This window comes from Auxenochlorella protothecoides (assembly GCF_000733215.1).
Source record: "Auxenochlorella protothecoides strain 0710 unplaced genomic scaffold scaffold16, whole genome shotgun sequence".
NCBI classification, from domain to species: Eukaryota; Viridiplantae; Chlorophyta; class Trebouxiophyceae; order Chlorellales; family Chlorellaceae; genus Auxenochlorella; species Auxenochlorella protothecoides.
The window spans coordinates 111,774-124,930 of record NW_011934406.1 but is presented as its reverse complement, the minus strand read 5'-3'; the positions used below and the strand labels follow the sequence as shown (position 1 = coordinate 124,930).

The window sequence follows — 13,157 nt, the reverse complement described above, 5'->3', positions numbered from 1 at the left end:
AGGTGTGGTGGTGTGTGTGGGGGGGGGGGTGGTTGATGTTTGTACGGGGAGCAGGACGGGAGGGAAGGGGTGTACTCGGGGGAAGGGTTGGGAGGGTTCGGCGCCCACTGGCTCCGGCTGGTTGTCGGGAGTGATGAGGGAGACTCGTGGCGCCGCCTTGCTGCCAATCCTTTTCGGCCTGCTCCAGCCATTCTAGCGAGCCGCCCCTCCGCCAGACTGCACGTGCCTGCATCTGCATGGCCCCTTCCCTCGCAGCGAATGCCAGCAATGGCCCAATTCCCCACCCCTCTGGCGCCCCACGCCTCACCGCCCCCACCACTGCACAGAAAACCCCGCCAGCACCACGCTGCCCGACATCCAGATCGCCTGGGAGGAGTGGAACCTGGAGGCCGGGCTACGGGAGGACAAGTTCTTCGTCCCCGCCGTCGTGGCGCCGGCCCAGCTGCCCAAGGAGGCGGCCGAGGCGCTCCGCAGCCCAGAGGTCGTGCCACGCGCCGTGCTGGCCCACGCCGTGGACTCTGGCAACTTTTACCACCTGCTCACCGAGGTGGCGGCCACCAACTTTGCCAACCAGTGCGGCGTGCTGGGGCTGTGCGACGCCGCCAGCCGCGCAGGGCTGCAGGTGGTTTTGTGTGTGGGGGGGAGAGATGGGGAATGGGTGGGGGCACAGGATTTGCGGGGAGCTGTGTAGCGGGGGCAGTGACTGGATGGCGATGGTGCCTTCTCCCACCTCCAACCACAAGCATCTTACCCCTCCCATCCCACCTCCAGCCCTGACCTCCCCCCACCACACACACAACACCTCCGCCCCCAACAGCTGCTCTTCATCCAGCCCGACCCGCGGCGCCGCTTCGCGATGCCGCACGCCCCGCGCGGCGGCTTCGAGTGCCTGGGCGGCGGCTCCTTCCGCTACATGCGCTTTCCCCCCGTGTCCAGCCAGGTGCGGACGGCGGGCAGCGTGTGCGGGAGGGGTGTGGTGCTGGGGCGGGGGGTGTTCAGGCATGGAGCGTGAAGCGAGGTTTGCCACGGTGTGGGGCAAACGGGCGGCTGTGCGAGCATCCCTCGACCAGGCAGCCTCCTCCCCGACACAGCACCTGACCCGCCGGTCAGCGCCAGGCAGGCGTGGCAAGTCTCGTGTCCTCACCCCTTCCCTTCCTCCCCTCCCGCTGCAGGCCCTGGTCATCAAGCACGGTGTGGTGGGCATCGGGCCCTACATGCGCGCGTACGAGCGGCAGGAGTACTTTGCGGGGTTCAAGGACCCTCCCCCTGGCGTTATGCCCCAGGCAAGAATGTTGTGCTGAGGAGGGACGGTGGCCTGTGTGCTAGGTATGCGAGGGAGGGGCAGGTGGCTGTGAAGGACGGCCGTGGCGTGCAAGGCGCAGGAGCCATCCACGGCAGGCATGCGCGGTGCACCCCCCGCCGACCGGACCCCCCTCCCATCCCCCTCCTCCACGACTGCCAGTGGAGCAAGCTGCTTGGGGAGTGCACCGGGACCGGGTTCCACACCACCCCGGCCCCCCTGGCCCCCCTGCGCGTCGTCTTCGTCAACCGCCCCTGGTCCCAGGGCCGGTCCCTGCTCAACCTGCCGGAGACCCTGGACTGGTTGCGCGGGGAGTGGGCGCCCTCCCGCTCCTTCGGCGCGCCCCTGGCCTTCGAGGCGGTCAGCGTGTCGGCCGCCACCGAGCTGCGCGACCAGATCGCCGTCTTCCAGCGCGCCTCGGTGCTGGTGTACCCGCACGGCGCCACCATGGCACACGCCCAGTTCCTGCCGCGCAACGCCGCCGTGCTGGAGGTCATCCCCTGGAAGAACGTGACGGAGCCCCACGGCTGGCTCCTGGTGCGCACGCTGGGGTGTGGGTGGGGGGAGGGGGCGATGCGAAGGGGATGGGGACGCCGTGCTGGATGGGTGGGCGGCCAAGGGTGTGAGCCCAGGCCAGCGTGACTGCTGGGCACGGTCCCAGTCTGTGTCGATCCCCCGCCCCCCCGCCAGCCCCCTCCGCAACACCGCCCCGCACACAGTCCATCAAGCGGCAGATGCAGCTGGACACCCTGGAGGTGGGGCTGATGGTGAATGACGACCGCGCCAACCTCGTGCTCAACTGGCATGTGAGCGGCCGGGTGTCGGTGGCCAGGGCGGTGGTCGTGTGTGTGCATGGGTCCGAGCACCGGGGTGGGAATGCGGTGGATTGCAGGGGAACGGGAGTGAAGGAGGCAGCCAAAGCACAGCCCACCCATGCCTGGCCAGGGGATGGGTGGCGCAGCCCCGGCAGGGATGCTGGTTTGGATGCCTCCGACTCGAGCTGGCTGCTCTTCACCTGACCCACTTCAGCGGCCCTCGCCCCACCCCCCTCCTGCACGGCCAGGCGCTGTCCAAGGACCCGGTGTGGAGGGCGCTGCCGGCCGAGCAGAAGGTAGACCTGCAGGAGAACGGGGAGTGCCCCCCCGACCACAAGCCCGAATGCTTCTTCGACTGGCTCCACTGGCGCAGCAACCTGGTGCTCGACCGCGACCGGCTGGCGTCGTCCCTGGAGCCCCTCATCCGCGGCGTGCTGGCCAGGGGGAAGGCCACGCAGGCGGCCGCCACGCGGTGAGGCCCGGAGGATGGTGGCCGAGGCCCCTGGCACGTCGTGGCCCCTGGCAGGTTGCGGCCAAGATGATGAAAAGATGGCAACTGCCCTGGGATGCAAAGTGAGCATCATGTACCGGCTCTCCAGAATGGCACGTGGATGTCATTGCAACATCACATGGGTGTGGTGGGGTAGAGTGAGAGCACAGGCACGCACACCGGATATTGGGAGGGGTGAGGAGGACCAGGGGTAGTACAGCCTGGGGACCCCATGGCACGGGAGGGGTGTGCGGTTGTCGCCGAATGCCCCAGGAGCAGGTGCCAGGCAGACTGCACACGCGCTTTGCCGGCCCTAGGGCGTCGGGGGCGCGCCGTCGTCGGAACCCGGCACAAAGTCACCCGCCTCGATCGCGATGGCCGTGGTGACGTAGGCCAGCCGCCCCACGCACCGAGTGATGTACAGCACGGCAAAGGAGGTGCCCAGCAGGGCCCCTCCCACAACATCGGCGGGGTGGTGACGGTAGTCGATGACGCGGCTGATCGCGACGCCCCTGCACAGCAGGGAGGTTGGTGGGGGGATGGGGTGGGTGTCCATGCGATGGGGACGGCGTGGGGGCGTCGGCGGCGCGATCTACGCGCCCACTCTGCCTGTACAATCACAGAGGGTTCCCACGCCAGTCCAGAGCGCGTGCGCTCACCAGGCAAAGGAGAGCTGGGCCAGGAGCCAGAGGAGGCCCAGAGCGGCCACAAGGGCGTCTGTGAGCCGGTGGCCCACGCCCCTTCGCATCACCTCCAGCCGCGTCACACGGTCCCTGGGCAGGAGGGGGGAAAGGAGAGGGAATGATGTGGGTGCAAGCGGTGTCCATCGGGATTGGTGGCGGCCAGGGGTGCAAAGCGGTCTGCCTCTACCCACTCGGACCCCCCTGCCCGCCCCCCCAAACACACCGGTGGTACAGGACCCAGATGCCATAGCCTACGGAGTAGACTGCGAAGACAAAGGCGGTGCTGGAGTGGCCGGAGGGGAAGCTGTAGTGCCCGTCCCGCAGCTCGTCGGCGGTGAGCGGGGAGTCGCAGGCCGGGTTGGCACTGGCTGCCAGGCCCCACTGCACGGTCAGCTGGGCCGGGGCAGTGGGGTTGCACCGTGCCAGGAAGTCGGGGCGCAGCCGCCCCACCAGGACCTTGCCCACCTGGGTGACCTGGGCCGTGACCACAAAGGCAAAGATGCCGTCCAGGACCAGGTGCAGGATGGAGGCGGTGGCCCTCTTGACCCCGGGTCTGCCCCCCACGCGCCAGGCCTCGCCCGCGGCGATGCTGATGAGGAGGCAGAGGAAGGGCACCAGCACCGCCACCCAGTAGGGGATGCTGTCCCTGCATTGCATTGCGTGGTGGGAGAAGGTTGGGATGCAGGCTCCACGGGGGGAGATACAAGGGAGGGGAACAGCGACGAGGTACAGGAACCGACCAACCTAGCACTCACGGGTTGTGGGGGTAGCTGATGGTGGCGTCGTACAGGGAGAACGGCCTGCATGTGAAAGAATGGAGCTGTTCTGGGGATAATCTACGCTGGGACCACAACGAGCCGCTGCTCTCCTATGGAAATTCTCTGGCAAAGTTGGTGAGCAGCTCCCTACCCCCTTGACGCCACACGCCTCACCGCTGCCTCGGCTCGTCGGCTACTCTGACGGTGATGATCAGCGCTATAATGAGGAGTACATTGATAATGATGGTTCCCCAGTCCTGGGCGCGCAGCACCCCGGCCCAGGTCAGGTGGCCATCCCCCCGGACTTTGCTGGTCTCCTCACGGTCAGAAATCTGGAGCGAGAGCTGTCGCGGGTCCCTCATGACTGCCTGCCCCTCAAATTACAGCTAGATCCCTGCGAATGTATCAGGAAGATGGAGTCCTGCTCCTGGAGTAACACTTGACAGGTAAAGGGATGTTCAAGTTTGTTTTCACCGCGTCGCGTCCCGGAATCCGATGGGCTTCCGCAGGGGGCGCGATGTATACAGGTTGCCCCCTTTTCCACAAGACACCCACCCAACTAAGCTTTTCCTATATACAAATGCTTGAGGTGTGATTTCATAATCGTAGGACTAGCGCTGCGGGTTTGTTGGTGTGGCCTTGACGGCTAGGGTTGCCGCGGTGCGACACGGCACCCTCGTACCAAGTCCTGGCGCAGGCCACATGGCGCTGTGCCAAGCAGTACGTCGACGGGCCGTGCAGCTCACTCTTCAGCTCCGAGGGGCGTCCTCCCTGCCAAAGTATCTCGGGCCGGAGGGCGTTGTTGGCTCGCACACCCCCGTCACCAAGGAGCTCTGGAGTGGGCAGCACCGTAGCTGGAGCAGGGAGGAGCTGGAGGCAGCGTACCCTCCCACCAACCCGCAGCCGAAGCCACCAATCGTCACCACAATCAACTACCCCTTCAGTGCCAACCTCTTCCTGCGGGAGCAGGTGGGCGGAGGGCTCTTGTGAAGCGAGCGGGAGCCGTAACCACGCTTGCCGCATGCTGAATCATGGAACCCGCCCCCTGGTGCTGTGACTTGATCCCATCCAATCACCATCACCTGCCCATGCAGTATCGAAATCCCTGGGACGAGGTCAGGCTGGGCAGACTCCTGGAGGATCTGGACTCGCTGGCAGGCTTCATCGCCTTCAACCACTGGTAGGGTGCAAGGGGAGCTGGTCCAGCCGGGGCATGCCATGCAGGGACTGCATGATCTTGTCCTGGACAGGTTGGTGGTCCATCACTGGCCCCAGCCCGATCGGCCCACTGTGCATCCCTGCAGCAAGGTGGATGACCCAGTGGCACGCCCCCCCCTCTGCGTGACGGCGGCGGTGGAAGCCATCGAGCTACGCACCAAGCGCATAGATTTGACGGAGGACATGCAGGTGGGGTCATTTGGATCTGGCGCATGGGAGTTCGAGCTCATTCAGGGCACAGCGGGTTCCTGCTGAGCAGAGGCAGGCCCATGTGCCTGCACCCGAGCCCCCCACTGGGATTATGGCGCTCACCCTCATCGGCCCGGGCAGGCCCCCGACCATGACTCCTCCCTCCCTCGCCGCAGATGAGCGGCAGAGTGGCCTGGACGGGATCCTCCTCCATGGATGTGTGCATGGAGCTGCTCCAGGTGCGGTCTGCCTGTGGCCCTGCCTGCACCTGGTCATTGTTCCAGGCTTCGATTCTCAGGTCTGCAGGCCCATGTCCGCCTCCCTCTGTTCCCCCCCCCCCCACCAGAGTGGGACCAAGCAGCTGGTGGCCCTCTTCACTTTTGTGGCGCGCGACGCGCTGACCAACGCCGCCCAGCGCATCAGCCCCGTCGTGCCGGAGACGGCGCAGGACAGGGCCCTGTTTGCGCGGCGACAGCAGATCTCCGACGCCAGGCGGGCCGCCCGGGCCCGCTCCTCCGCCGCCGCCACGGGGCTGCACAGCCAAGGTGGGGAAAGGACGGCGAGGGGGGATGAGTCATGGTTGGGTCATGCACACCCCTGAGTACCCATGCTGGAGCGAAAGAGGCTTGTTCCACCTGGCTGCCCTGAGAGTTGACTGCCACCACAGCGTAATCCCCCCCATTCCCCCGCAAGGTTTGACCCCGGAGGCGCAGCGCTGGGCGGCCGCGCTACTGGCGGATGCAAAGCTGCTGGCGACGGCGCCGGCACTGGCGGACCCTCAGGCGCTGCTGGCCTCAGCCACTCGCCTGGATAGCAGCTTCATCTGCATGCCGCAGCAGCGCAACACGTACGGCCGCGTGTTTGGCGGCTTCCTCATGAGGTGCGCTGGCTTGGGAGGAGGAAGGGATGAGGATGGATCAGCGGTGCCAGGGACTTGTCTATTGCAAGGCCACTGGGAGGGGCTCTGTCGATGTAGTATGACCCAAGATATGCATCCACACATTCTGAGTTAATACAAAAGCGCATCTAAACCCGACGGGGTGCACTCTTTTCACTGCAACACACACCCCTTTTTCTTAGCAGGCGAGCATTTGAGCTGGCCACCTGCTCTGCCTACATGCTGTCAGGAACCCGCCCCAAGCTCGGTAAGTCAGTGGCGTAGGGGCCTGGTCTGGATTATTGGCTGGTGCATGCAAGCATCTGCCCCATAGCACCCAAGGTTGCGCCTGCCGGCGCCCCTTCAAGGCGTCTGACCATGAGTACCCCAGCAAGGCCGCCTGATATCCTCCCCTTCGCCCCCATCTCCCGCAGTCGAGGTGGACGAGATCCTCTTCCGGAAGCCTGTGGATGTGGGTGACCTCATCCAGTTCAGTGCCTGTGTCCTCCACACCTGGACCTCTGGCAGGGACCCCACCAAGGCAGGAAGGACTACCCAGGGGTGTGGAGCCATGTGCCGTCAGACTCTGCACCAGCCTGCCTCTGCTCACGATGCAAGTGCTGCTGCACTCTCATCATGCCTAGGTGCTCAGACATCCCCTCCTTCCATGGCCGCCCTTTCTGCAGGGCATGGCTCACGTGCAGGTGGAGGCCTCCGTGACTCGACCGGAGCACGCGCTCACTACCATCACCAACACCTTCAACTTCCAGTTCACGTTTGACTTGAGAAAGGGGCCAGGCGGTGCCTGCCTCCCACCCCGGGTCGTCCTGCCAACCACAGGTGTGGAAGTGCGGGCCCATGGGGTGCACCTGGTGGATCAATGTCTGCTCGGGATCTGCAGGCACCGCTCCATGCGCTCGACGCTGTGTATTCCCATCGGGAAGACAAAATGTTCGTGCCAATGCAGCGGCGCAGGGCCTCTCCTTAACACTGCTTGCCACCTCCTCAACTTTCCCACTGTGCGCAGAGGAACAGGCGTTGGAGGTGGCCAGATTCTTCGGCCCCGGCGCATCTCCCGAGCGCTTCTACAAGATGCTGTGACGTGCTGCACGCTGTGCGCGCTGCGCAGTGTGCGGATGTTGTTCCCCAGCATGCGCCTGGTCCCTGCTGGAACATTACACTGCACCAGGCAGGGAGGTGGTGGCATAATAGATAGGCGCTGTGCTGGGCAGGGGGTGGTGAGGCTTCAGGAGGGGCAGGTGGAAGGAGAGAGCAGGGAGAGAGAATAATGCAAAGTGGCTCCGCCAGGGCCAGCTCCGACCAGATGCTTTCAGGCAAAGCATCCTCAGATCAGGCGCTTCCACCTGCAGTAGACCATGACGCCGGTGAAGATGAATGCCGCGGCGAGGCAGCACACGACCGACACGACGATGAATTGCCAGTAGGGGCCCTGCACGATCCATGGACGGGGAGCGGGGGTTAGGGTGTCTGGGGCGGTCACCTCAAACTACGCCCCGGCACCGCGCCTGGATTTGCCCTTGGATGCAACTCGGAGCTGGGGTTTTGGCAAGCAGTCCGGGCCACTGCCCCTGTCGTGGCTGCCGAGTTCTAGCACGAGGCAAACCCCTGCTCCAAACCCCTGATCCACCGCCCTGCGCCATACCCCTACTTCACGACTTGCCTGGCCCTGCACGCCCGGCGACAGCTCCAGATTCATGGCAAACAGGCTGGTGATGGCGGTGATCAGCGCCACCGAAGCGGTCAGCGCCGTCAGCACCAGGTCCAACTGTAGTGATATGGGGGGAAGGAGGTGAGGGGCCCTTAGGTCAATCGCCAGCTTCCCAATCCCCAGCCGTCACTTTTCACATGATCGACTCCTCACACAGCAAAGCGTGCACCTTGCCTGGACGTGAGACCACGCCGCCGTCCCCTCAAACACATACACACACCCACACACACACTTCTCCCCTCACCCTGATGAGTTCGTTGCGATGGGAGTCCAGCTCGATGTTGATGTAGTCCTCGGTGTCGTCGATGTACTCGCACAGCGTCTGCAGCTTGTTGTAGGTGTTGTCCACCTGCATGAAGTAGGGCTCCAGCAGCATCTCCACCGCGGCCACCTCCTCGTCCACGATGGAAGAGTCGGTGGAGGCGCTGGAGGCCGAGCGCCGAGTGCGTGGTGACATGCCCGCCAGCTCCCCCAGCTCGCCGTCCGCGCCGCCGGAGAGGGTGACGGGGACGTCAAAGGGCGTGCCCGCCACCGAGCCGCGCAGGGAGGTGCGCTGCAGCAGCTGCTCCCGCTCCATGCTCTGGATTGTCGTGAAGGAGAGTGCCAAAGCATGGGGAAGATTGTCGTTGAATCCTGCGAGTCTCCCACTCCGCCACCGGTGTATCACTCACCCACCTACCCGCCCCCAAGGGCCCCGCCCCCCTTTCCCCCACAATCACCCCCTCATGGACCTTGGCGGTGAGGTTCATATCGTGCATGTCTGAGTCGTCGTCCAGGAACTTCTCCAGCACCTCCCGCAGTGTCTCCACGCGCGTGGTCAGGCGCACCATGCGATTCTTGATGCGGCGCACCCGCTCCAGGTGCGGCGTGGTGATGGCCCCGGTCAGCGCGTCGAGGGCGGGATGCGCGGCCGCCTCCAGCTCCCCCGTCGCGCGCTCCAGGTGCGCACTGACCGTGTCCAGCACCGCCTCCAGCGCGCGCAGCTCAAAGGGCATGGCGGGGGGGGCGCCGGCCTTGCCGCCCAGCGCGCGCAGCGCGGCCAGCGTGTAGGGCGGCGCGGGGCCGGGGCCGGCGCGACCGGCGGCGTCGGCCCCCGCCGCCTCGGCCTCGCCCGCCGCCCCCGCGGCCTCGGCCGCCTGCACGGCCAGGCGGCGCTGCAGCTCCTCCACGAAGGCCAGGGTGTTGGGGTCCTCCAGGCTGGTGATGTACACGTGCTCCATGGTGACGATGCACTTGATGAACTCCAGATTGACAACCAGCGCATGCTCGCGAGCCAGGATGGCCGAGGGGTAGCTGGCCGCCAACTGGGGGTCCAGCAGCCTGGGGGGTTGAGGACGAGGGGGGAAGGGCTGAGGTTGGAATGTTGGGGGAGGGGACCTTCCCATGGGTGCCAGGGGTGGTGATCGTGCCCCTGTCATACCTGCAACCAGGCAACCTTCCCTCACCCTGGTCCCGCCCCCCAACACTTCACACACCTCAGATCCCGGAGCTGGACCCCCAGCTGGTGGGTCACGCGCAGCTTTGCTAGCTCCAGGATGCTGGCCTCGCCGTCCGTGCCCACGCTGAGCCACTTGCGGAGGGCGTTGGCCTTGGCCAGCACCTTGGTGGCTGGGTTCTTGCCGGGGGGGCAATGGGCGACAGGGGCCTCTTGGGGACCTTTGAAGGACAGTACATCCGTCAGGGTGGCAGCGCCGGTCACCATGCCGGCCAACCCGCAGTTCACATCGGGCGGGGGGGGGGTGGGGCAGCCTCGGAGGCTCGGAGACCGTACCGCACACCTGTCGAATGCACAGACAGACCGGTGCGACGTGACTGATGTACGTGAATAATTGAAGGCGAATTGGATACCTATGTCTGTCCCCAGCTGTTTCCAAGCTGGGTGGCAAGCCGGAGCATCTACGCCCCGCCCGAGATTCCTGGTGGTGGGGGGGAACCCGGGCCCCCGGGATGATAGCATCATGTGGAAAGATGGCTACACCTGGACCAAACCCTCCTCCACTCACTCGCTCCTTCTGTGGCTATATTCACATCAAAAACACGGCATGGAGTAAATAAAGGAACGTATTTCCAAAGCGAGGCCCTGCATGCGAGCATGCGCGATGGGGCGATGACATGATGTCGGGGGAGGGAGACAGAGTGGAGGGTTGACACCAGCTCCAGCACCAATGACTTAAGAGCAGGGTACGTGCGCTCAGTGCGCGGGGGCGCAGTGTGTACATTTAGAAGAGATTATTCTCTGGAGCGTGAAGGAAGTGGGGGTAGGGGAGGGGAGAGGGACAGCAGCAACTATGGCACAGGTCCCAGAGCAGTGGAAGCAGGTGGCAGGGGCAGGTGATGCGTGGGTAGGATGAGAATGACGTGATGCTAAATCTACCTAGCAGATGGACTTTACTTCTGTGCAGCTGGGCGGCTTGGCGGGGCTGCCCTGCTGCTGGATCTCCAGCATGTGCTTCTCCCAGCTCTCCTGCGAGGTTTCGGGATTTTGTAGGTTCAGTGACAAGAAGTGGGCGGCCCGCTTTGCCTCCCACAAGCGCACACCCTCGAATTCAAGCCTCGCACCGGCCTCACCTCGAACGACTGCTTGAGGAAGTGAGTGAGCCACTGCGCGAGCTTGTTGGTGAAGAGCCGAAGCGTCGGGAGGGTGGAAGGGATGTGCGCCTCTGCCAGGCTGTACTTGCAGCTGCCCAGCCAACGGCCTCCTGCGGCCAGCGGGAGGTCGAGCTGGGCCAGGGGCTCGGTGGTGGTCGGGTGCTTAACCTCGAGGACCACGTCATGGGGTAGGTGCTGCAGGCGAATTCTGTGCGAGTGAGGGAGTGAGGCAGGCCTCAGAGGTCTTGCAACACTGAATCCAAGGTAGCCCTCCAGCACAAGCCAATGAGGCCTCGCAACAGGCTACCTGCGGCAAACCCCGGCAAGGGACTCACATCAGGGACTGCACATGGTCGGAAATGAGGCTGACGGGGAGCACGAGGTTGTCGACGCTGCTCCCGCGCAGGATTAGGCACGAGGCCAAGCTGCAGGCCACGGAGCACAGCCGGTCGCCCCGCATGTCGGAGGCCAGCTGCATGGCGATGCTCTCCTCGAGCTGCGGGGGGCGCAGCGGGGGAGTCGTGGGCACAGACTCACAAGGCGACCAGGCAGGCGTCAGCCCCGCGACCTCAAACCCGGGAACGAAGCCGCACCTCGAAGCTGACACGCGACGTCCCGGGCGTGAACATGGAGTGCATGATGTGAGCTGTGGAGTACACGGACGCGTCCGGCTCTCCATCCGTCTTCGGATGGGACCTCATGCTGGCAAAAGCGGGGCTGGGGGGACGTTGGCCGCAAGTTGGTTTGATCACCGGCGTGAGACAAATTCACAACAAACCAGCGTGAGAAGATCTTTTGCGATAACTTGCCCGCAACGTATCTCGGCGAGTTCTGAATTCTGGTGGCCTCGGTCCCACCGCTTGGTCGGGATGCACTAGGCTGTGTGGCACAGATTCGCCTTGGGGCTCTATTATCCACGAATCGGGTCATTCTAGAAAGTAAGAAATGCCTTGCAAAAAATTTCCCTTACAGGCTCGAGCTGCACGACAAGACGGGAAGAACGTTGTATTGCCAACGATCGTCAGACTGGCATGTGACTTTGTCATTCGTTCCTCGCGTAGGTGGTCGCGATCACCTGGACGGACCGAAGCGGTCCTGTCGGGCAGACCGACGAGTTAAAGCTTCGTGCAAGGAGGGTTGCAGGTTCGTGAAATGAAATTTCGGCTCTCACCATTTTCTAAGTTTTTGCATTACACATAGCATATAAGATTTTTGACACAAGAACCATTTGGATGCAATCTGGTTTGAAAGGAGCCAGTGTGGGATGGAAAACCAAGGTGCAATGCGCTGAAGACATACAAGGGGGCGGCATGATTCGCCCCCATGGTGTCAGGCATCCACCTCGAATCCAGGCAGGGCAGGAGCCGCCGTACTCGGAGGGGGAAAAGAAGGGGGCCCGCCATTGCGGCGGATGTGGAGTTAGGGGAGTGGTTCACTGGAAAAGGCATAGTGTGCAGAATACACCCAGTCCAGTTCCATTGCATTCAAAACTGTCAAAATTGAGCAGTGTACTGACCGCTCCAAGGTAGATTCAAGTACTGCAGCAATAAATTGGCCTGCTTAATTGTTCAGGCGGGCCCAGCTCTCCTCCCAGTGCAGTCCAGAGCTAGCCGTGGAGGATGCCCGCAGCAAAACATTGAGTTCATCAAAACACTCCTGGGGAGTAAAGGAATGGGTTTTAAAGCACGGCCTGGGCACCATATCCCTCCACAACCAACCCTGCCCACATCACCCGTGTGGGGATGACACCCCTTACCAACAGCACACGCTCCATCCAAAGATCACCCACCTCCAGCCTCTGCTTCTTGAGGTGCTCCATCCATCGTTGGAGCTCAGACACGAACTCCTTGCACAGGTGCAGGCGACCAGCGAGGACTCCCTCTGGCGCTGAGAAGACGCAGTGCACGTCTGGAAAGCCTTCCAGGCCGTAGCACACCCTCATGCCATTGGAGGGGCCAGGCTTGACAACGAATGCAATGGCACCGTCCTCAGCAGCTTGGATGCTGCGGGCAGCATGGGGGCCCTCTGCTCAGATCCAATCCCACAGGGCTTCTTACATCCAACCGGCAGCACTAGCACAGACATGTGTCACTCATAATTCAATGTCTTTGGGACTGCCACGAGCCTCTCACCTCAACCCGGTGTCCGGTGGTAGGAAGCTGGTGTCCACCTCCTGTGCGTCCCACTCAGCCCCGTTGTCCAACACGAGGGCCACCGCATGCGCCAGGCAGAGCTGGGGGCACAAATCACTGTATATCTCGGTGCAAAGGCTCTCTTCGTCATCAGACATCTACGCCGGGAGGAGTGGGACCCGAAGGCGGAGTGTCGAGCGTCGGGTTTGCGGGGCCGCATCCTCGAGCGCACACCCCCAGTCAGGGGGTACGAGTACGACCTCTATGTGAAACTCACCGACAAATCCTCCTGCGTCCAGCAAAAGGGAGATGCGAGCCCGGCCCAAGACATGGGTGTTGGGTGACGTGCCGACGTTTCTACGCCCTTCGCAGGGGTC

The 13,157-nt window shown here is 63.8% G+C and overlaps 5 protein-coding genes across 5 annotated transcripts in view; 2 read left to right on the top strand and 3 right to left on the bottom strand.

Annotated features, from left to right (window-relative positions):
* The window catches only part of F751_1570 (hypothetical protein), a gene marked incomplete at both ends in the record, with an annotated part of 8,428 nt that extends 5,837 nt beyond the window's left edge, over positions 1-2,591 (top strand). The window contains 6 exons of the mRNA XM_011403003.1: positions 327-634; positions 818-940; positions 1,173-1,271; positions 1,463-1,837; positions 2,020-2,106; positions 2,364-2,591. Of these exons, the coding sequence (XP_011401305.1) occupies positions 327-634; positions 818-940; positions 1,173-1,271; positions 1,463-1,837; positions 2,020-2,106; positions 2,364-2,591 (1,220 nt within the window). The remainder of the gene's footprint in view (positions 1-326; positions 635-817; positions 941-1,172; positions 1,272-1,462; positions 1,838-2,019; positions 2,107-2,363) is intronic.
* Positions 2,592-2,918: 327 nt separating this feature from the next.
* On the bottom strand, positions 2,919-4,408 carry F751_1569 (Phosphatidate phosphatase PPAPDC1B; the record flags this gene model as incomplete). The annotated part of the gene is made up of 5 exons (XM_011403002.1): positions 2,919-3,117; positions 3,265-3,378; positions 3,512-3,934; positions 4,044-4,088; positions 4,221-4,408. 5 exons carry the CDS (start codon positions 4,406-4,408, stop codon positions 2,919-2,921), a joined length of 969 nt encoding a protein of 322 aa, XP_011401304.1.
* Positions 4,409-4,748: 340 nt separating this feature from the next.
* F751_1568 (Acyl-coenzyme A thioesterase 9, mitochondrial) lies at positions 4,749-7,431 on the top strand (the record flags this gene model as incomplete). The annotated part of the gene is made up of 10 exons (XM_011403001.1): positions 4,749-5,015; positions 5,141-5,226; positions 5,351-5,453; positions 5,630-5,692; positions 5,800-5,998; positions 6,147-6,333; positions 6,537-6,598; positions 6,765-6,802; positions 7,017-7,170; positions 7,358-7,431. 10 exons carry the CDS (start codon positions 4,749-4,751, stop codon positions 7,429-7,431), a joined length of 1,233 nt encoding a protein of 410 aa, XP_011401303.1.
* Positions 7,432-7,675: 244 nt separating this feature from the next.
* F751_1567 (Magnesium transporter MRS2-I) lies at positions 7,676-9,761 on the bottom strand (the record flags this gene model as incomplete). The annotated part of the gene is made up of 5 exons (XM_011403000.1): positions 7,676-7,780; positions 8,000-8,116; positions 8,304-8,639; positions 9,202-9,379; positions 9,535-9,761. The coding sequence occupies 5 exons, from the start codon at positions 9,759-9,761 to the stop codon at positions 7,676-7,678; spliced, it is 963 nt and encodes a 320-aa protein (XP_011401302.1).
* Positions 9,762-10,433: 672 nt separating this feature from the next.
* On the bottom strand, positions 10,434-11,349 carry F751_1566 (hypothetical protein; the record flags this gene model as incomplete). Its single annotated transcript, XM_011402999.1, has 4 exons — positions 10,434-10,523; positions 10,628-10,856; positions 10,984-11,144; positions 11,242-11,349. The coding sequence occupies 4 exons, from the start codon at positions 11,347-11,349 to the stop codon at positions 10,434-10,436; spliced, it is 588 nt and encodes a 195-aa protein (XP_011401301.1).
* Between the last annotated feature and the right edge of the window lie 1,808 nt (positions 11,350-13,157).